A 23567-nucleotide genomic window follows, 5' to 3' on the forward strand; every position below is an offset into this window, starting at 1 on the left:
TTCTCAGTTTTTTTTTTTTTTAATTTTTTTTTTCAACGTTTATTTATTTTTGGGACAGAGAGAGACAGAGCATGAACGGGGGAGGGGCAGAGAGAGAAGGAGACACAGAATCGGAAACAGGCTCCAGGCTCTGAGCCATCAGCCCAGAGCCTGACACGGGGCTGGAACTCACGGACCGCGAGATCGTGACCTGGCTGAAGTCGGACGCTCAACCGACTGCGCCACCCAGGCGCCCCTATTCTCAGTTTTTAAGAGTCTCTTATGGTTTGGCTCCCTCCCTCTCTACCTTTTTTTTCCCCTTCCCCTCCCCCATGGTCTTCTGTTAAGTTTCTCGGGATCTGTTTATTTCTTAAGAATTCACTTTAGGGGCGCCTGGGTGGCGCAGTCGGTTAAGCGTCCGACTTCAGCCAGGTCACGATCTCGCGGTCTGTGAGTTCGAGCCCCGCGTCGGGCTCTGGGCTGATGGCTCAGAGCCTGGAGCCTGCTTCCGATTCTGTGTCTCCCTCTCTCTCTGCCCCTCCCCCGTTCATGCTTTGTCTCTCTCTGTCCCAAAAAAAAAAAAAAAAAAAAAAAAAAAAGAATTCACTTTAGGGGCACTTGGGCGACTCAGTCGGTTAAGCGTCTGACTTCGGCTCAGGTCACGATCTCATCGTTTGTGAATTCGAGCCCGATATTGGGCTCTCTGCAGTCAGGGCAGAGCCCGCTTTGGATCCTCTGTCTCCCTCACTCTCTGCCCCTACTCCACTCGCACTCTCCCTCTCCCTCAAAAATAAATAAACGTTAAAAAAAATTTTTTTTAGCGTTCCTGTATCCCTTGGGGGATGGGAGGGAGGGGAAAGTGGGTGATGGGCATTGAGGAGGGCACTTGTTGGGATGAGCACTGAGTGTTGTATAGAAACCAATCTGACAATAAATTATATTTAAAAAAATTTTTTTTAATTCACTTTAAGTGAGACAACCATTAAAAATGGCCACAGGTTACCACTGGCATCTGTTAGAGACTGAACTTCTTTCCCCCAAACGGCTATGTAAAATCCTAACCCCAGTACCTCAGAATTTGACCTTTCTAGGAAATAGGGTCTTTACAGAAGTAATTGTGTTAAAATGAAGTCTCTAGGGCCGGCCCCAATTCAATGACTGATGTCCTTACAAAAAGGGGAAACTTGGACCCAGAGACAGACATACACAGAGAGATGATGTGAAGAGACACAGGGTGAGCACCACGTGGACAGATCGACACAGATCGAGGTGAGGCATTTATAAGCCAAGGAACGCCAAGGATGGCCAGCAAACCACCAAAAACCAGGGCTGGGGGCACAGGACATATCCTCCCTCACAGCCTCAGAAGGAACCAACCTTGGGGACACCTGATCTTGGACTTCCAGCCTCTACCACTGTGAGGCGCTATGCGTCAGTTATTTTAGCCACTGCTTTGTTGCATGTGTTATGGTGGCCCCGTAGTGATACAGCATCCATACAGTGATGACTTCCAGGCAAGGTCACGGGTGAACGCTAAAAGTAGCAGGTGGAATTCTGATGAGAAACAAACACTCGCAGCACTTTTTGTGGTGGCCCACAGACATGCGCAGAGCAGCAAAAAATGATCATTGACGTGTAGTTCCATACGAGGTCGGATAAGATGGCACTCTGCTGTGTTCTTTCAGTTTTTACGCTGCAAACAAGTGTCCTTTTCATGGTCGCCAGTGTAAGGATACCCTTTGTTTTTTAAATTTTTTATGTTTTTAATGTTTATTTTTGAGACATACACACACACACACACACACACACACACACACACACACACACAGAGCAAGCAGGGAAGGGGCAGAGAGAGAAGGAGACACAGAATCCGAAGCAGGCTCCAGGCTCTGAGCTGTCAGCACAGAGTCCAACGCGGGGCTCGAACTCGTGAACCGTGAGATCATGACCTGAGCCGAATTTGGACGCTTAATCGATGGAGCCACCCAGGCGCCCCAGAATACTCCTTGTTTTATAATTAATACATATACTGGGGGAGATATTTGAGACTATGCAAATATCCTGTTTCTCCTTAGACTTCCTCCCACTCTTCGTAACATCCATTGGTGGATCTTGTCTGCAACGGTGACTGAGCTGTTTGCCTGTTGGTGATGGTCTATTTCCTTCCTTACATAATTCTTAATTAAAATTCTTCTGTGAGAGCTGTCTCTTCTCCTCATTTATATATTCAATTACTTATATCAGGATGCACTTAGGAATGTTTATTTTACCCTGTGGGTTATAATCCAGTACTGTCATTTGGCTGCTGACTGCCCCAGCTTTGGCCATGAGGAGCTCCTCCGAGTGGCCTTCTGTCCTGATGAGCCCCATCATCTGTCACACTGCATCCTCTTGTCCTGGCCCTACAAGCTGTTCCAGGCTCATCTAGGATTTTTCCTGCCCCAGCCCTGGAATTTACCACTTCTGCAAGGAACCCTGGTTCCCGTGATGGGGGAGAAGTGTTTGAAACAAAGACCCCGGTCCAAGTGACGCTCAGGGTTACATGGGTGTCAGTTCTCATAGGTGTTTAGGCTCCTGCTGAACACAGCAAGGAAATACAGGTATGAGCGCCAACCCTCCCATCTATCTTTATTTTTTCTTTTTAAAAGCTTATTTATTTATTTTGAGAGACAGAGAAGGAGATAGATGTGGGGGAGGGACGGAGAGAGAGGGAGAGAAAGCATCCCAAGCAGGTTCCACCCTGTCAGCGCAGAGCCCGACACGTGGCTTGAACTCATGAACCGTGAGCTGATGACCTGAGCTGAAATCAAGTCAGAGACTTAACCAACTGAGCCACCCAGGCGCCCCATCTTTACTTCTGCCTGTATGGACACATCTGTATGTTGTCTCCTATCCATCCACCCATCTTTTAAAACTGGGTTCATACGAATACCTCTAATTCAACTCAATGCCACAAAGCTCATTTCAGTTCCCTCTTTCCAGCTGTAACCTCTCCCTCTGGCAGTGAGAAGCTTCACTCTCAGTATCCACGACATATTTATATACTTGTTCAAACACCAAAGCAATTTCAGAATTGCTAACCCAAACCCCTGTAAGAAACACATCTACTAACTAGTGTGCAGCATTTTGGGACAGGTGTGTGTGTGTTGTCTTCAGTCTTAGAGTATCCGGTCAGAATACTGTTTTCCAAAATTATTGGTTAAGGTATTTTCTTCCCCAGTCCTTTCAATGGCTTAGAGTAATCATCTGTATTACAATTAAGTTCACCTCTTCCTGTTCGGATTCCATTCTGGATCTCTCCCACACGTGGCAAAATTTGAATTGTTTGCTTATTTTTTGGGTACGTGAGGTTCTAAGTCAGGGTGAAAAGACGGCAACGCTCAGCCAGGGCTGTCCGCTCTGGGTCCTTTATCAATCCCACCCTTATCTCCTTCTTCCTTCCACCCCTCTCCCCCCGACCTCGCCCACACCCAGACCCTTGCATTTCTCGTCACCCCTCCTGTCACGTACGCTTTTCAATCTCTTGTCCCAAGCTCCACTTGTGGTAGGACCTCAGGACATGTTCGACACTGAACCGTGTTCTCTAGTGAGTCTCACTGGCTCCTGAAGTCCATGCTGTGTCTGCAATTTCCCCTTCGCCTAATCACGGTGAGCACTTCATCTCAATACGCTCGACACGAGGCTTTGGGGAAAACCACGGCTTTCCTTAATTGGGTCAGTTCTGACATGGGATCTAGCAGCTACTCAGGACAGCACTGGCGAAGAATTGCAAAGCTCTAGGCCTCTTCTGGGCCATGAAGAGCCACACGGAGCTAGTGCCCAGCTTGACAGGAACTCTAGGGCAACATTTTCAAATTTCTGCTACTTCCTTTTTTTCCTTTTTAAAACGTAGCATCTCAAAACGGCCTGGCAGCCTAGGAAATTATCTGTAAAACCCCAGAAAATGACAAGATTAAAGGGAGGAAGAATAGCATGAATATGTGCAACACAAAACAATTGCAAGTAAAAGTTGTGTGTGTGTGTGTGTGTCACACAATAATGCTCCAGTTATTCTGTGATCAGTATTTGATTTTCAGATTAATGAGGAAGGAAGCCACCAGAGATGAGTCAGGAAATGTAAAGACGAGCCAGTTATAAAAGCCTGGAAAGGAAAGCAGAGAGCTTTGCAAACACAGATCTAAGGAGGAAACTGGCATTTGAGACTCTACACTTATTTTTATGTCCAGAGGACACCTGGACCCAAACGTGAAACATCATCAAACTTTAGGACCAGTGTCATGTGGATGTTGAAGTCACATGCCATGATATGTCCAACAGAATAATGAAATGTTTGACAAAGTCTGTACATAAACAGGCGTTTTTATAGGTAAAGTAAAGACAGCCTATCCCCCCTCCCCGAAACCCTATAAAATGATAATCACACCATCTACTGACAGCAAAGCTGCATGGGTGGAATCATGGGCTAGAGGACTATGGGAAAGGTCACGGGCAATCCGGAATCAACCAGTTTAGGGACTGGATTTACATTCCGTCAATATACTCTGTTTACTGTGTCAATTTGGGGGCTTCTACAGCATATTAGGGGCCAGACAGAATCAGGGCTGAATCCTGGCCTGGCCACTCACTGGCTACGTGTCACTGGGCCAGATCACCTCCCTAAGCTTCGGTTTCTTCATCTCTATAATGGGCACAGTAATACCTGCCTATAGGTGGTTTGAGCTTTTTTTTTTTTTTTTAATATTTTTTTAATGTTTATTTATTTTTGTGAGAGAGAGCAGAGGAGGGGCACTGAGAGAGAGAGGAGGACAGAGGACTGGAAGCGGGCTCTCTCTGTGCTGACGGCAGAGAGCCAGATGCGGGGCCCAAACTCACGAACCCTGAGATCATGACCTAAGCCCAGATGGAGAGTCGGATGCATTAACCCAGGCGCCCAGGTGGTGTGAGCTTTACATCTGATGTGAAGCACTTAGAAGTGCCCAGAACAAAACAGGTGCTCCATTCGCAAGCACAGCCTAAGGGTCGATAGTGAGGACTCTGGACTCTGCTGGAATACTGGCTCTGCCACTCATTTGCTGTGCCACATTGGGGAAGTCAATTAACCTCTCTGAGCTGTTGAAGGGGGAGTAGCAATCTGGAATGGGGTTAATCGATAACCAACTCAGAAACAGGGATGATAAGAAATAGAGTAGTTGCAAGGACTTAACGAACTAATGCAGACAGGGTACCAAGGACAGGGCCAGATGTCCTGCATTCTAGAACACTGGCGACGGTGACGGGTTGTGATGACTCAGTCAGCCCACCAGACAGCTGAGGAGTGCTTAGTGGCGGAAATAATCTCTTACGCAGAGTCCCAGGCGGGGTGCAGAGGCCTGGAAGGACGTGTGTCGGCAACATTTGTCGACGGCTTAAGGGCCTTGAGAGGCTAACCCCATCTGCCAACGGCGTGTCAAGTGTTTTAACCCACAGTGGTCAAGAGCAAGGCCGAAGTCAAGAGCACAGGAGCCAACACACTCCTAAGGAACATATTACAGCAATGTCGCTGCAGGGAGAAAACAAACAAACAAACAAACAAACAAACAACCCTTGCTCACATGTTATGCAAACCCTGCTCTGCAATCAGCCTGCTTCGGAGTTCTTGGCCCCACAGAGAAGAAATCTTTGAGGTAGGACGTTAAGGTCCAGGGTGCCGCTGTGCTCACGCCTGTGTCTTGCACTCATTTGTCCTCTGGCATATTTATGTAAATAGCATGTCTTCCCTAAACGCTGTATTTCACCTCATGAAAAAAAATCCATAGAAAGAAAACGAGTAGGCTGTTCGGTCTGTATTTCTAGACATGCTAATAAATGATCGACTCTCACTATATTGACACCGTTTCACAGGGAAATAGCTATTTGCGCCTTACTCCGCTGGAACTCTCGCAGAAAAGTGTGTTCCATCTGCTCCCCAGCCAAGTCTCTCTCTCTCTCATCCTCTTTGTCCCTTACGGAATGACTGGATATAAAGACGGGGCCTCCCAGGTTTTGTGGTGGAGGAAATCCCACAGGCCCACACTCTCCTACTCAATACTGAGTTCAAGAAATGTCCAAAAACTGAAAGTTTCCTTTAACTCAGACGGAAGCAAAAGTTAACCTGAGCTGACCCAACTCTAAATTTAAAAACATCATACACAGATTCCAATATGCTGCCTGAGGCCCCACTACGGGTGCTGCGTGTTCATGGTTTCATCCTCTTAGGACCCCCAAATTTCTCAATTCTGAAATAAATTGGGCCCCAAGGTTTTCGGATACAAGACTGTGGACCTCTAGGAGAGTTACTGATGCTGTTATGTTCCAAACATGGCTGTGTGAAAACAGCCAGTGAGGCAGGCAATTCTAGAATTTTCTTTAACTGAGCTGTCAGCACAGAGCCCGACGTGGGTCTCGAACTCGTGAACTGCGAGATCACGACCTGAGCCGAAGTCGGACGCCCATCTGACTGAGCCACCCAGGCGCCCCAACTGCCTCCTTCTTTTAAAACAGAACCTCGAGGGGCGCCTGGGTGGCGCAGTCGGTTAAGCGTCCGACTTCAGCCAGGTCACGATCTCGCGGTCCGTGAGTTCGAGCCCCGCGTCAGGCTCTGGGCTGATGGCTCAGAGCCTGGAGCCTGTTTCCGATTCTGTGTCTCCCTCTCTCTCTGCCCCTCCCCCATTCATGCTCTGTCTCTCTCTGTCCCAAAAATAAAATAAAACATTGAAAAAAAAAATTAAAAAAAAAAAAAAAAAAAAAACAGAACCTCGAGGGGCGCCTGGGTGGCACAGTCGGTTGAGTGTCCGACTTCAGCCAGGTCACGATCTTGCGGTCAGGGAGTTCGAGCCCCGCGTCAGGCTCTGGGCTGATGGCTCAGAGCCTGGAGCCTGTTTCCGATTCTGTGTCTCCCTCTCTCTCTGCCCCTCCCCCGTTCATGCTCTGTCTCTCTCTGTTCCAAAAATAAATAAACGTTGAAAAAAAAAAATTAAAACAGAACCTCGACATGGCTGATCTCATGATTTAAAACGGGCAATAATCGCCCAGAAAGTTTGCCCCTACTTTTGTTTGCCCCCAGGTGACTGCACTATAACTCATACCCTACAGGGACACGTGGGGTTTCTGAGAACATGGATGTCTTTTCAGGGGACATGTGTTCTTGAGAGCTACTCTTTGGAAGCCTGGCCTGTTTGGGCCCTGTTAGACCCAGGTTTAAATCCCGGATCCAATAACTTGCAAGGCACATGGCACAGGCACGTGGACCTGTGTCCCATGTGAAAATCGGGGAGATTTTCAGTTCAGCAGGACTGTTGGACTGAAACAAGGAGATGTGCAGAAACATGGGTTAGCTACCTTCCAGACCCTTCCCACGCTGACTTTCCTCCTCCAGCTGGTGGAGACACCCTCTGGGGACACGGTGTAAGGCAGAAGGCCTGGGGTTCACTCTTTTTCACAGACAAGCTCAGAGAGACGTGTATGTATTTGTGGCCCACGTTTGCATATTACAGGGTGGAAAGGAATAGATTTGCAGCGAGGTTCTGCAGCCAAACCCGACATCAGAACCTCCCAGAAAAACTGGGGGCACCGCAGACAGATGAGCTGTTGGGGACCCGGGGAGTGAGGGGCAGAGAGGTCATTTAAGGACACCTGGGCGCTCCTCAGGGTGTGGCCTCACTGGTTTCGATTTGGCTGAAGAACCAGAGTCCAGATACCTGTGGACAGTTTTAAATCCGTAGCTCACCGTCCTAGCTGCACAGATGCCAGCCCGCCCCAGAGATTCAACCAGAATGGCGTTTTCACAGGTCTCAAGGCGATTTCAATACTGTCGTGGAAACTGAGGGCACTGCCCATGGACTGACAGTAAGCATACGCCCCGCCTGAGTCAGGGCAGAGGCTCCAGATGCCGCTTCTCTCGTCTGGGGACAGAGCCTCACTGAGTAGGAAAGAAAGAAACACGCGGCGCAGGACCCCACAGGGCGAGGGGTCACCAGACGTGCAGGGGGGAGAACAAACCTCACGTGTAACCGAGTGACGCGGCTGTGAAACACACACAGTCGCCCGCATGCTCACCTGGGACTCTCCCATCCCTGGTCGTCCTTGTCTTTCTCTTCTTTGGTGTCTCCCGAATGCGGGTGCTTCTGCACAATGCGCATTCCACCAGCTTTCACTACAACAGAAACAGATCAGGGTGTGATCGACGTGGCAACGCAAGCACCAGAGAGAGGCCCAGGGGAGCTAGCTGGAAAGGTTCGGTCCCCCCACGGCCACACGTTAGTCCCGACGACCGGGCAGTGACAACGATTAACGACAGAGGTCAGTGTGAGGACGACGCGGCAGCCAAGGCGATCTTTGACTCCAGATCCACTTAGACGCTTTCCAAGGCTCTTGTTTGTTCCATTTGTTTCTTACAAGAACTTTGCAAGAGCAGGAGCGGACCCGGAGGATAAACCACGTGGACAAGGTGGCTGCTTGCTTTGGGTTCTTTCTGCACATTGTCTTGACTCGACGGGGTCCCCCTTAATCCCCGCCCTGTGACATTTTCTCAAACACCGATGATGCCGTGGATGGGACGATGCAGCCACAGGTGACACGGGACAGCTGCCGTGCCACGGTCACAGAGCCCACGCGGGCAGAAGCCAAAACGTCTGTGGCAGCCGTTCCCAAACTACATTGTGAAGCCTCATTGTGGGCACACGTTAACTGTTTTTAAAAGTGGCCTTCCTGACACATAATTCACACACAAGCCGCCCGCCCACGGGCACAATCAATGGTTGTGAGTGTGCTCCGAACTGCTGTATGGTGATCGTCACAATCGACTCCAGCACGCCGTCATCACCCCAGACAGAATCCCCATACCCGCTAACGGCCCCTCCCCAGGCGCCCCTCCCCCCAGCTCGTAGCAGCCCCTCGTCTGGCTTTGCCCGTTGTGCGTATCTGGCCTGCTTCTTTCACTCGGCATGTTTCCAAAATTCATCCACCCATCAGCCCGTGTCAGCCCTTCATTCCTTTTTATGGCTGCATGGTGGTGTTCTTGGCACGGAAGACCACATTTTCCGTGTCCCTTTGTCTGTTGGACATCCAGGTTGTTTCCGCTTTGTGCCTAGTATGAAGGATGCAGCCATGAGCGACATGTGTCCCAGTTTGTGTGTGGAGACGTGGATATACACCTTCCCTCCCGTGGCGCACACTTAGGAGTGGAGTAGCTGTGTTCCACGGTGACTGTACCCATCCTTCTGAGAAGCTGCCAAGCGGCTTTCCAAGGCCATGGCACCACTTCACATGCCAACCGGTCTGTGGGTTCCCGTGTCTCCGCATGCTCATCGACACTTGTTACTGGCTAACTTTTTCATTGTAGCCATCCTAGTGGGTGTGGAGTGTTATCTTATTGTACTCTGACTTGTGTTTCCTCAATGGCTAATATGTTAATACTGCCTTCCAAGAAAACAAACAAAAACAAAAACAAAAGAAAACACCAAAAGCGGGGACTCTAGGATCTGTTAGCGTGGGAAATGCTAGGTTGAACAAATTAATGCGTTTCCTCAAGACAGATTTTCTTGGCCGTTAGCATGCATTGTGAGCTTTATGAGGGGCACAGGGCAGAGCACCTTCCCCAAGTTCATATGATGCCGCGAGTCCCTCCCACCCCAGTAATGCTGGTTCTCATGCTTCAGGACCATAGTCCTCCACAGAAGAGTTTGGAAATGCCGGCCTTATATCCTCAAACAGCCAGCCTCCCGTGACTGTCACGGGCACGTGCTGTGGGGTCAGTAAGCCACCACATTGCCCTCAGCTGTATGGTTTTGGACTATTTAGCCCCTCAAAGCCTCGCTGCTTCATCTGTAGAAAGGGGGTAAGAGATGCATCATCCTGAGATCTTTAAATAAGAGACGCTGTTGAAACCTTACCCCCGTGTGACAGTGTTTGGAGGTGGGGCCTCAGTGAGGTGATTAGGTCACGAGGGTAGAGCCCTCCTGGATGGGATTAGGGCTCATATGAAAGACCCTCAGCCCCCACCCCACCGAGGTACCCTGTCCTTTCCCCCGCGTGAGGACGCAGCAAAAAGATGGCTATCTACGCACCAGACAGCCAAATCACTAGCCACCGAACCTGCTGGTGCCTTGATCTTGGACCTCTAGACTCCAGCACCACGAGAGGCTTTGTTGTTTATAAGCCATCAGTCTGTGGTTCCCCGACACAGCAGCCGGAACAGGACTAAGGCGGCGAGTACTTGAAACAAAGTGCAGCCCAGTGACCGGTGCTCACCGCCCTCAGGGTCGTGGTGTGCGGCTCTCCATGTAGCCCCCCCTCCTCCGCACAGCTCTGATCACAGACAGCCAACGTGGCAGACCGTGTCCTCGGGCCCCTGCTGAATTAAGAAAAGTCCAGGGCAAGCTTCCTTATGATTCTAAAGAACAGGAAGGAGAATGTGAAAAACACGCTCAGGCTCCCACACTTGGGGGTTATTAGTTTTCAATTTCCCAGCCAGAGTTTGCGGCCTGGGCTTCAGGAGGCCGACAGCACCTGCTTCGAGGCCAACAGTGCCTAGCAGCAAGCAGCCCGTCGGAAAAATGCAAAGCAGAGGGCGGGTAACATAAAGGACTGTGTCTGAGGACACATCTGCCACCAACACGAATTCTCTTCAAGGGGACCTTCTACTTGGAAAGGAGGAAATATAATCCTGTGTGGGAATTCTTCCAAAAATCTGTTTTAAAAAAATTTTGATGTTTAGTTTTGAAGGAGAGAGACAGCGCAAGTGGGGGAAGGGCAGAAAGAGAGGGAGACGCAGAATCCGGAGCAGGCTCCAGGCTCCGAGCCATTAGCACAGAGCCCGACGCGGGGCTCGAACTCACAGACCGTGAGATCATGACCTGAGCCGAAGTCGGATGCTTAACCGACAGAGCCACCCAGGCACCCTGAGCCCATCTGTTGATTTTTATTTCAATCATTTTATTTTTCACTTCTAGGGCATTTCCAATTCACCCCGTCTTTTACTTGATAGGGTCTTTTTCGTGTCTTGTGTTTTTAAGTCTTTTCTGTGTGCAATCGTTTTAGGCATACTCGTGTCATTGTACATTCAATTACTGTATGATCTGAGGTCCTTGGGAGTCTAATCCCACTGCAAGTTTTGTCTGCTGACTGTCATGCTCATTCCGGTGATTGTACATTATGAGCTCTCCTTCAGAATGGCTTTGTCTGTGGGGGCCTCTGGGGCCTGGGGTGCAGGCGGCCTCCCTTCGGAAAGATGTTATACACTTTTGTGAAACCAGTACAGGCACCCGGAAATCCTTTTTACGTCAGATTTCTCAGAACAGGGATTGCCAAGCTGTAGCTTTGAACTCCTAGCCCCTGTAAAGGCAGGCCTGCGTTTACACGTTCTTAGGGAGACTTCTTCTCCCCCACCGGAGCCCAGGCTGAAGGAGAGCGGTTCCCCACCATCCCGTTGTGCTGCTGGGCATATGGGCTTCTCCCTTGCTCCACAGGTTTGACCTCTGAGCACCCCATTTTATGTTGGGTCTTGGGTTAAATGAGCCTGGTGGGGTGGGCCCTAATCCAACATACTGGTGTCCTTATACAAAGAGGAAGAGAAACCACCACCTGCCTCATGTGGGCCCAAGGCTCATGCTAACTGTTCTGAATTTGTTTCTTCTTCGGGTGTGGTTCCTGGGGATCTCCCTCACTTTGGGCTCAGATTTTTTTTTTTTTTTTTTTTTTTATGAAAAGAAAGCAAGCAAAAACACCACTGCAGGTGGCTTATCACAATATTCCAGGTTGAGTAGTCTGTCAAACCTTAAGAAACAGAAACTGAAAGAAAATTCTGTAACACGTTAAGATAATTTTCTATTGAATATTCATTTCTATTGAAATGTAAGATCAGAGAGTTATGTTTTTGGCTAAAGGGAGCTGTAAGAATTGTCCCCCTAAAACTTTTGTTTTTCTAAAAAATTTTTTTAAAGTTTATTTATTTTTAGGGTGCCTGGGTGGCTCAGTCGGTTGAGTGCCTGACTTCGGCTCAGGTCATGATCTCACAGTTTGTGAGTTCAGGCCCCGAGTCGGGCTCTGTGCTGACAGCTCAGAGCCTGGAGCCTGCTTCGGATTCTGTGTCTCCCTCTCTCTCTGCCCCTCCCCTGCTCACACTCTGTCAATCTCTCTCTCAAAAAATAAATAAACATTAAAAAAATTAAAAAAAAAATAAAGTTTATTTATTTTTGAGAGACACAGAGAGACAGAGAATGAGCAGGGGAGGAACAGAGAGAGAGGGAGACACAGAATCAGAAGCAGGCTCCAGGCTCTGAGCTGCCAGCACAGACCGCGACGTGGGGCTTGAACCCACAAACCGCGAGATCATGACCTAAGCCGAAGTCAGATGCTTAACTGAGCCACCCGGGCGTCCTTTAAAGTTTTTTAAAATTCATTTCCTCCCCATATATCCCACCCTTCGCCCACACCCATTAGAAATTGATCAAAGGTACTATGGGCTGTGTTGTGTCCCCCGAGTTCACATGTTGAAGCCCTCAGCCCTGTCACCTCAGAATGTAGCTGCAGATAGGGCCTTTAAAGAGGTGAGGAAGTTAAAATGAGGCTGTTAGGGTGGGTCCTAATCCAACAGGGCTGGTGTCCGTCTAAGAGAAAGAAAGGACGCTGGGGATGCCACCACAGAGAAAAAGTCACACGAGGACACAGCAAGAAGACAGCCGTCTGCAAGCCCAGGAGAGAGGCCTCAGGAGAAACCCGCCAGCACCTTGATCTTAGCCCTCCAGTCTCCAAGCACTTTGAGAAAACGAAACCCCACCTGTGGGATTTTGTTACAGCAGCTGGAGGTGACTAATACTCAGGCCCGTTTAAAAAACAATGCCTGACTCGTGTCAACTTGGCAGACATAACACTTTGAAACTACAGCTCACAGATATGTTCTAGAAATGGACGAAAGTGAAAAGGGCTGTATAACCATACAAAGAAAGCCGCCCATGAAGGTCCAGTCGACATTTGAAATAAGCCAGCCCAAAGCTCCACGGCTCTGTCGAAGTCGCTACACGTCAAGGCTCAGTCACCACCCCCCCCCCCACCGTTAGCACTTCATTTAATTTGGTTTATAAAAACAATGAACTTCATCAATCCCTCACAGCGTGTGTGGTGATTAATGCAGGAATAAAAAGTGGCAATAATAATAATAACTCAACAACGAGACAGATTCATTTCAACTGGCGATAACTGCCAAAATCTACGACAGCATTTATTGTGGCTGTTTTATCGCCGTCACTAGAACTCCTCATTTGTAAAAAATACAAAGGCCAGAGTTATTTTTGCAGAAATCTTTGCAAATGTGAGTATTTTTAGGAGACATTAGGAAAACAAGAACTCAGAATTTCTCTCAAATGAAAGAATCCCAGATGCCCCTTGGAAGCGCTGTGCGCACGTCAGGGGCATGATCCTGGAGTCAGATCCCTGGGTTCCAATCCTGGCTCTGCCCGGGTGTGTGCGTGCACACGCGTGTCGCTTCGCCCGTGTGTGTGTGTGTTGCTGCCATTCTCTGTGGCTCGGGGTGCTCCGTCTGGGAGGAAAGGGAGACCGTGCTCTCCCAGCAGGGGGTGCGGAGGACTAAATGACTTAGCCCATGTGACACGGCTCCCCCAGCGCCTGGCACGTGGCGAGGCCTCGGCCGGTAGCTGCTCCTATTAAAGGAGTTTTAACCCTCAGCATCTAGTACTTAGACCTCCATAGCCTGTGTCCTCGGTGCTGTCCTTTCCCTCATGACAGTCACCTAAGATGTAAGACGGGATGAAGGTCCAGGCTTGTGGGGGTGGGGGATGGGGGAAGGGGGAGACACCCTGTAAAGCGCTCCGCTGATGTGGTCAGCTACCCAACAGCAGGACCGTTGTCAGTGTATCACCATCTAAGTGTGGAAGCTTCCGGGGAATCAGATCCCGGCTCATTCTTCAGCTTCACTCTTCCTCACCATTTCACCATACGGCTAGGTGCAGGCACCTTTCTCACCACTGGCCTCGTGATCTCCCACCTCACAGGTACTGAGGGGTGGATCCCGAGGGTGAGGCGGGGGGAGCCGGCAGCCGAGCCAGCACAGAGCCGGATCTGGCCCTGCGGCCTGTGCCCTTAACCGCACCCTGCAGGCCTTTCTCTGCTTGGACCTTCCAGAAGACAGAGAGCATCACAGACCGCATAGAAAGACACAGTGATGGCCCGGGCAGGCTCTGATTACTGCCACCAGGCTGGGGAAGACCGTGAGTTTGACCTTCAGAGCTCTCTGCAGAGAGCTTCCTGCCTAAGGGGTAAAGGGAGGGGGGGGGAAGCATCTTCCTTGGTCAGACTTTGCCAGGGGGGACATATTGAGCACACTCTCCTGTGGCCGGGGCATCCCCTCAGGGGTCGGGGTGTGCTGGCTGTAAGGGGGTCGCTGGCGGCTTTCTCTGTCCCTGCTCAGTAGCAGGCTAGAGGGCCCCACAGCTGGAAGTCGGGCAGGGGGACGAGAAGGCTCTCCCTAGGATTACTCATGTCTCAGCCCCCGTTTCACACAAATATCCCCAAAGCACTAACTAACTGTAGGTGTCCCAGCACATCGTGAGAAGTGTACCGCACCTTTGTTCTTACCTGACAAGAGCCGCTGAAATGTTATTCGAGGGAAAGCTAGTCCAGCAAAAAGAAGGGGTGCGAGGGTCCCAGAACTGTTCAGCTGAGAAGAAAAGAAACCAGACCAGAAGCCAGCCGGAAGCTGTAGGTTAGGAGCAAACCCATAATCTCAGGCAGGGCAGGTGAGCCGGGCCCCCCACCCCGCCCCCCAGGGCTGGGAGGTCAGGTGGAGATGCGGGCAAAGGAGCAAGGTCCACGGCAGTTAGCAGCTACAGCTCCCCAGGAGCGGGCACGGAGAACTCACTGGCCAGCAGTCCTGACAGGGGCTTCCAGGTCCACAGGCAGTGGCGGGGGGAAGCAATGACTTGTGCTAAAAAATGAGCCCCTGAAAAATTTCCAAACTTACCCCTGATGGTTTGATCCCTAAGAGAGCAGAGGAAGAATGGAGGGAAACTGCTATTCTGTGCTTAGAATCGAAGACGAAGGTGGCAAGGCCCTGACATTATACAGGGCAATCCGGTCACTTTCCAGGGGTGGAAATGAAGTTCAGGGTCATGGTGTGATGGCCAGGGCCTTGGAGCTCTGGATCAGACCTAGACAGGCCGGGCTGCCCTCCACAGCCGTGCGCGCTCCATTCTGCAACGGGGCTGTGACCCAAAGGACAAACTGCACGGTGACTGGACCAGGTTGGGGACCCTGCTGGGCAGCCTGGGCCAAAGCTGAGGAGGGGGTGGGGGCAGCCACACGGGTATCCTTCAGTTTAGGGAAGCCAGTCCCTAAAAGTGCAGGGAGGATAGGGTCCGAGCCTGGAAGCCCAGCAGAGAAACCTGGCACCAGCGACTGGAGCATAAGGCTAGGGGTTCACTCCCCATCCCAGCCGCCCTTGCAGGTGGGCTGGAGCCACTGAACTGCGTTCTGGCCAAGGCTGGCTACAGCAGCCAAAGAAAAGTGATGCAGTGACACGTGGAAGTCACAGGTGTGACCGTAAGCCCCCACACCATGACCTACACCCACTGTCCCCTCCGCACAGGCCATGCCAGCGGGGGCCCCGGCCCCTGCACTTGCTCCTTGTGGGAGGGCCGCCTGCCCGAAAGGGAAACAAACCTCGACCAGTTCAGCCCGGGATTCTGGGGTGTCTGTTACGGCAGTGAGCACTATTGGACTTACTGATAGAACTGTAATTAATACTTCATACTTTTAATATAACTGGGACTAATACAGTACTTGATAGAATAGTGAGTGTTCCCTATATAAACACAAAGATTCCCCAAGCGGGGAAGGGGAAAGCATGTCCCGAACCAAGCACGAATGCATGGGGCGTCGTCCTGAATGGAAGGAACATACACAGAGCACGAAGCAAAGTCCTGAAGAGCAAAGTGAAACCTAAACTGTGTTTTAGAAATGCTGCGTTCCACCCCGACTTGAAGCGTCTGAAAAAAAATGCAGTGACTAGAAGGGTCTTTTTTTTTTTTTTTTTCTTTTTCTTGGCATGTCAGGAGCGAAGGCAGACCTCTTCCCTGTAGTCTTCCAGAGTTAATCAGTGACTGGGTTGAGGACACTGGGGGCAAGCTCGGCAAATCTGTGGCTTTATGCTTTAATACAATAAAAGACAAATTAGTCTTTCATTGCTAGCAATACACTGGCCTCGGTAACATGAAAAACCTTCTGGAGATGATTTAGGGAGAACCATCACCCACAATCTTTTGAATGCATCCTTAACTCACATTTGAGTGATTGACGTAACAAAGAATTCAATTATCGTGAAGTTACTAAAAAAAGTAGTCTACTTCCCGTTTCACTTTAAATAAATACAGTCGTGTTTATGTTTCCGTACGACTCAGCTCTGGAAGGGATGAGAAGTCTACTTTTCAAAGAAAACCATATGTAAAATTAGTAACGCTCAAAGCTATCCCATAGATTTACAAGAACTTTACTGACATATGGTTTTGGCTACCCTGGGAGATGGAGGGGAACGGGGCCAGCAAAATGTATTGAAGAGTGAGATTTTGCCCACGTCGCTGCCACAGACTCCCGAAGACAGGCAGAAATAAGTAATAGTGTGTCTGATAATTACGTTCTCCTTTCTGCCGTGGCGCACTGGTCCTGCTGTGTGATGCAACAGAACCTCGCTAATTCTAACTTTGCTAATCTGTATTTGCAAGAATGCTCACAAAACGAGCCGTCTCAGCCCATTTCTCCGCAGATACTTTGTAGCTGGGAGCAGTGGCGAGGTCTCCAATCATTAAGACTTCATTACTTTTACCAAGGGCCGGGCTAGGATAACAGGAGCACTGCAGCCTGGGAGGCGATGCCTCCACCAGTCTTGCCCCGAAGCTGGTATTTAAGGTGGTGGTTTGCGCCACTTTGGGGAGCTACTCCGTTTTCCTTGGTCTCTCCCATAAGTACAGGAGGCATACGTGTTACCAAACTTCTGTTTGTTTTTCTCTTGTCAGTCTGTCTTTTGTGAGCAGTAGGAGGGTCCTCAGCCAAGAATTTAGAAGGGTGGAAGGAAACAGTGACACACGGTAACACTCAGCACAGGCTGGTTACTACTTCCGCTGCTAAGATGCTACCTAAACTGGCTCACAGCCTCCCTGCATCACTACGACTCACTGGAGGCAGCTCAGAAGTTCAGGGACCTTGGGGCGCCTGGGTGGCGCAGTCGGTTGAGCGTCCGACTTCAGCCAGGTCACGATCTCGCGGTCCGTGAGTTCGAGCCCCGCGTCAGGCTCTGGGCTGATGGCTCGGAGCCTGGAGCCTGTTTCCGATTCTGTGTCTCCCTCTCTCTCTGCCCCTCCCCCGTTCATGCTCTGTCTCTCTCTGTCCCAAAAATAAACACTGAAAAAAAAAAAAAATTGAAAAAAAAAAAAAAGTTCAGGGACCTTGCGGATCCTGCATGCTCTGTCTGGGGAAGGTGAGAGGTGAGAAGAGGCTCGGCTTGGGAGAAACTCACTAGGGAGCTATTTATTATTTTGTGCCTGACACTGTGCCAGCCCCCGGGGATGAAGATCTCAGTAAGTCCCAGGCAGAAGCAAGGAGAAGAGAGGCAGACAGGCGCATGTAAGTGTGACAGTAAGGAAACGGAATGTCGTAGGGATGCACAGGAGGGTCCCTGGTGCAGACAGCAATAACGAGAAAACACAAAAGAACATGAAGACAGTCATGGGAGAGAATTTTATTGTTTCTGATTGAGGATGTAGGCACAAGTCTTTGTCATCCAACTTAAGCACTTAATGAGAGGGTTCCTAAAGTTTTTAAGGTGGTTATTTGATTTATGAATGGTGCTCTTGGCTATCTTTGATGATTACTCTTTATTATACCAGGTTTCTCCTCTCCTCTCCTCCCCTCCCCTCCCCTCCCCTCTCCTCTCCTCTCTCTCCCTTCCTTCCTTCCTTCTTTCTTTCTTTCTCTTTCTCTCTCTCTCTCTTTCTTTCTTTTTTAATAACATCTACTCTGCAGAGCTTCCTACTCTCTGGCCGGAGTAAGCAAGAAGACCCTGAGCTTCCCCGCAGGGAACTCTGTGATCTGGGAGAGTGCGCTGAGGGGCACTACTGGGAAGCAAAATACCGCAAGCCAAGCCGTAGAAAGCAAAAGGCCCCTTTCTAACCTGCGCCCCTGGGCCAGGATGCCAGGCCCTTCCTCCGACTCTGGCCAAGAGTGACCAGTCTCAGAAAATGCAGAGTAACAGTGACAGATCCCTAAGCAGCTCCTTCTTGACTGGGAACCCAAAGGCTGAAGGACCTGTCCTGAAGTCACTTGAGTTTACCTGTGGGGTTAAAAGCCCTTTGGCTTTGATCCTGATGGATGGAAGGGACTGAACTGAAGAGTGTCCTGGGCTTTCCCAGAGGAAGGTCAGCTGGCCCAACCCTCCCATTTCAAAGATTAGGAAAAGTAAGCCCCAGAGAAGTGACAGGCCTCAAAACTTAGAACCCCAGGTTCACTGCTCACCAGCATAAAAGTTGGTTCCTTGCACCTCAGGGCATAAATAAGCTATTCAGTTTGTAATTCGCAAAGCCTAGCTGTTCACAATTCACAGAAAATCAGAGTCCTTTAAGAAATTTCTCCCAGGGAGTTAGCAATGTACAGTTTATATATACACCTCTGATCTTAAAAATCTCCATATGGATATGTCTCTCCATGCAATTTAATTACTGCTACGTGGATTTGGTATCATTCCAACAGATACGCTTTAATGGCACTCATTCCCCGGGGACAGGGGAGCCATGGGCAGACTAATGCCACATAGTCCAAGGACACGACTGCAACCGGAGGGGTTCCTTCCTGCAGAACTGCCCAGGTGAGCAGGCAGCTGGACGTGGATCCCTAGCAGGAGGAATCCAAGGTCAGAGTTATCTTGAAAAGAAATCCCTCTCGGGGCGCCTGGGTGGCGCAGTCGGTTGAGCGTCCGACTTCAGCCAGGTCACGATCTCGCGGTCCGCGAGTTCGAGCCCCGCGTCAGGCTCTGGGCTGATGGCTCGGAGCCTGGAGCCTGTTTCTGATTCTGTGTCTCCCTCTCTCTCTGCCCCTCCCCCGTTCATGCTCTGTCTCTCTCTGTCCCAAAAATAAATAAAACACGTTGAAAAAAAAAAATTAAAAAAAAAAAAAAGAAATCCCTCTGAGGTCCTGTTTTTTGTAACTAATGCAATACAAACGGCCCCAAAGCCTGTCTTCCCCAAATCCCACACCTCCTAAATCCCCACACGGCAGTCAGCCATTTTTCTTCCCTAGTGCCAGTTAGCTTTCCTGTTGTTGAGAGCTTTTTTCACCAGTGAAAAATATTACCTACTCTGGAATGCACCTTATTGAAAAACTGCTCCGTTGCCCCTGTTGAGGCAGAGACTTAGTGTCCTAACGTGAGGACAGCAGATGGCGATTAGGCGACTCTACTGGAACAAGAATGGGCCCAAATGGGGCACAGAAAGCAGCCACGTTTCCACAAGGCTTCTGTTACTAGAAGGCTGAGTTCATAACACTAACGTGTACAGTTTAGACTCTGAAAGACCCACACACACAGAGGCGCCGGTAGCCTTTGAGTCTCTCCCTGTGTCCTTCCATATGGATCGATTGTCATTCCAGAGACAGCGACCCATTTGGACAGAGTCGAAAGAACAAACGGGAACCCTGCTCCGAGAGGGAGGAGGTGGGCCCTAGGAACTTAAAAAGTCTGCTTAGATTCGTTTTTTTGTTTTTTTTTTTTTCTCGAGAAAGCTGACTCTTCATCCTGGATTTAATTAACTTCCTTGGCTCATAAGTTCAGGATTTGCAACAACAACAAAAAAAGTCCGAGGAAAAACTTTTAAGAAAAAGCTGGATGCGAAAGAAAGTCGGGAAGGGGAGGGGGGGAATCACACTGAGTGATTAATGATAAAAATTATTTCCGCTTCTCTAGTTCTTTTATCCGCACGAAATGCTGTCAGCCTACAATTAATCGTCACCACGACACGACACACATGGACTTTTCAGCGTTCCGGCTGCCCGTTTTCCTAAGACATCTGTCTGTCCCTTCTAAGTACGCACTCGGCCCAAACTTTCTCGGGGGAAGTTGTGCAAGCGACTTTCTTCCAATCATTCTGATTTGCATGCAACTCCCACGGGCCGGCGAAGCCGGGGGCGCTCGGAGCCCAGGCGGAGCCCCCGAGCGGCCCCCGCGCCCCGCAGCCGGGGCGGACGCCCCCGCCCGGCGCCCCCTCCGCGCCCCGCGTCCGCAGGTTCGAGCCCGCCCTCGCGCCCCGCGGCGGGAGAGAAAAGTGGGAACGAGTCAGTACCGGCGGGCGGATGTCCGGCTTTCGTCTCTAGCTTCCCCTCGGGAGGCGAAGACATGATGCGACCGCGCGTTCGAGGGGCTGCGACGGCGACCACGGCGGGCTCGCGAGCCGGGAAAGGGGCGCGCGCGAGCTTGAGCGCCGGGCTGCGAGGGAGGCGCGCGCGGGGGGCGGCGGGGCCGCGCACGGAGGCAGCAACTGCGGTCGCCGGGAGGGGGCGCGGCCGCCGCGCGCCGACGTGGCGCGTCCCCCTTGCCCGCGGCTGCGCGTTGTCGTCACTGCGCCCGGCCCCGCCCAGCCGGCCCCGGCCCCTCCCTCCCGCTCTGTGCACTGAGCATGCGCGGCTGGCAGCGCCACGTTGGAAGCTGCGGCCGCGGGCGCTGGAGGAAGAAGGAGGGTGAGGGTGGGGTGTTTGCGGTTAGAGGAGGCGGGGCTGATGGTGGCACAGACTCCGGCAGGAGATCGAAAGGGCCCAGCGGGAGGGTGGCCCCTTCTCGCGCCGCGCTTCACCCCGCCCCCCCGCCGGAGGGGCGGTGACGGAGGTGCGGAAACTGCCGCCGGGGTGGCGCGCGCAGGGGGTGATGCAGGTTGTCTGGGAACCGGCCCGCGGCCAGGTGTGCACACCCAGCTCACACTTGGAGCGACTAATTATGTGCGGAAATGAGACCCCACGTGGGACCGACTAGGAGCCTGAGGATTGCAGGGATTTGCTCAAAGACCCTGCATATGGGAGTGCCTCCCGCAGCCCCCAGGAGAAACAAAGCGCTGTGAAGCCAGGGACCAGGACTGAGTTCTTGCGCTGCTGCCTCTGTGCCCCCCCCCCCCCTTCCCCCGGCGTGCTGTTGCGATGGATCTGGGTTCTGTCCAAAGCTGATCCTTAGCCTTCGTGCCCTGCTTCGCATCACTCCCGCCTTCTCAAGCGCTTTGCAATTGCAGGTATCCTCTCCTGCACCATCCATCCCGCCTTGCCGAATTAGCGTTCAAACATGCCCAGTGGCTTCAGGAAAGGAAATACCACCGTCTCTTGGCTGTACATCCTACCCTTGGCAATACAACTGATCAAAGAGGTTAAACACCTCACTCCCCCTTTACCCCTCAGCCCAGTCCAATCCAGCTGCCCCCGAGGTTACCCTCAAACAGGCATTGTTCTTTTATCAAGGTTACTTATGACCTCCATGCTGCCCAATCCGGGGGTCACCTTTCCATCTCATCCTACTTGGCCTGTCAGCATTGACCTGGCTGACCGTCCCTCTCCTCCTTAGCCTCCTCCTAACTCTGTTAGGTGTGTTGGCTTTTCTTCTAGATTTATAGACGTTTGAATATTCTAAGGCTCATCATCAGCCTTCTGTCTGGATCTTGTTTTATGGCAACATGCAGGCCCATGGGTATGACTGTCATTCATTTACTTACGGATAACAAATCTGCAAACCCATTTCTCTACCCCTGTTTCTCCACTAAGCTTCAGACTCGCACTGTCTCCTTGACCTCTGGGTGCCTAACCCAACGCTGCCCAAGTGTGCATCACAGCATATATGCATGTTCTACCCACTGGGGCTTTCTCCCCACATTTCAATAGCATTAATAGCAACATAGTTGTTGGCCAGGCGGCCGTCATGATGTAGTTGTCATTCTTTTACATTCATTCACATCAAAACTCGCAGACAGGTGTCAGCAGCTTAGAAGAAAATCCGAAATAAATAGCAGAGTGCTCTTTTTAAGAGGTGAGCCATCACTAACACTCTAAATGGAACAGTGAGAAAATCCACAGACACTGTGGATATGGATCCTGAATGGAAAGAACCTTTAAGGATACCTAACCAATTAATTGTATGAAGATTTTCCTTTTTATGTATGTGCATGAGTGCTATGTAAAGACTCATGTCTTAATAATTCTGAAAGAACCGTTTCTAAGAAGTATAAAATAATTCTAGAAAATATCGTGTTCTAGTTTAATTGGCAGCATTTTTGCCCCTAGTGGGACATAAAGCTGCATGTGAAGAGTGATGACGTCTTCAGGGGCATGTGGCATTGCTAGGGAAGCCTGGGATAAAAGAAGGAGGCTTCTGAGGAGGGAGTCAAGCTACTCAAGGACCTTGGTGGCCCCACTGGGCTGCCCTGAGGCCTGTTCTGGGACTACGCTGACTGGAACATTCTGGAGTGATAGTCATGTCTAGTTTTACATGTTCAAAGCAGCATTCCCGATTCTCGCACCTAGCCCTAAATACCTTTCCACCTAGAATAGCATCCAGACTACGGTGTGGGGTACCTGCCTAGTCAATAGCATTACTACTGAAGAAAATGTGGTTGTGTAAGGAACTTGGCTTGGAAAAAAACCGTCTGAGTTTTTCCCAGCCTCCCTTGCAGCTAGGGGAGGGCACATTCTGCCATGGAAATGTAAGTGGAGGTTTGTTGGGAGATTTGTGGCAAAATTTTGCACGTTTAGTGTGAAAACTGCTCTTTCTCGTGTTGACCTCGTGGCTCACACTGCCTCGAATTCAGACAGCAGGTGCAAAGCAGAGCAATCCTATTGCAACCGTGAGGCAACTAAGGGCATGAATGCCATGTGCTCAGGGTGGCAGAATACACGGGCTTGAGGTTCTTGGTCGGGTGTGTGTGGGGGGGCTCCGCAGAGCAATGGACCCGCTTCCAGACCATTTAGATCAAGTCCCTGTGGTTGGTGTCTTTACATGTGGCCAAATGCAACCCCCAGCACATGTGGCCTCCCAGGCCCTGTGTGATGGGGGCTGTGCCTGCCTTTAGGAGCTCATCTCTCGTGGCCCGTCTGGCCACCCTGGCCTTTCTGATACTCCTTGAGTGTGATAAGCCAATTCTTCCCTTTGGGCCTTAGCATTAGCCATTCCCTCCACCTGGAACTGTTTCCTCCAGATTATCCCCCCAGAATCCTTCTTATTCTGGAGCCAGCTTTTCCATAGGGCCTCCCCTGCCCACCAGATCTGAAGCAGCCAGTTAGGTACGTGACTCTCATCCCTTTGTCTTCACGGCACCTCATCCTCCTCCAGAATCCCTCATCCGTCTTCTGGGTGTCAGCTGTCTGTCTCCTCTGACTAGCACTGGTTGAGTGCCAGCCCCAAAAGAGGAGAGATCTTGTCCAGTTTGCCCACTGCATGCTCAACACCCAAAACCAAGGTGGGCACATCAAAAGTGTTCAAGGGATGCCTGGGTGGCTCAGTCGGTTAAGCATCCAAGTCTTAATTTTGGCTTAGGCCATGATCTCACAGT

The 23567-nt window shown here is 50.6% G+C and overlaps 1 protein-coding gene across 1 annotated transcript in view; it reads right to left on the reverse strand.

Annotated features, from left to right (window-relative positions):
- Window positions 1–20551, reverse strand: part of DAP (death associated protein) — a 65613-nt gene extending 45062 nt beyond the window's left edge. Inside the window, exons 1-2 of the mRNA XM_086676140.1 lie at window positions 20331–20551; window positions 8053–8149 (exon numbers count right to left, since the gene is read on the reverse strand). Of these exons, the coding sequence (XP_086532266.1) occupies window positions 8053–8149; window positions 20331–20385 (152 nt within the window). The 5' untranslated portion in view covers window positions 20386–20551. The remainder of the gene's footprint in view (window positions 1–8052; window positions 8150–20330) is intronic.
- Between the last annotated feature and the right edge of the window lie 3016 nt (window positions 20552–23567).

Source organism: Puma concolor, chromosome A1 (genome assembly GCF_028749965.1).
Source record: "Puma concolor isolate L17-30 chromosome A1, mPumCon1.1.hap2, whole genome shotgun sequence".
In the NCBI taxonomy this organism is placed as follows: Eukaryota; Metazoa; Chordata; class Mammalia; order Carnivora; family Felidae; genus Puma; species Puma concolor.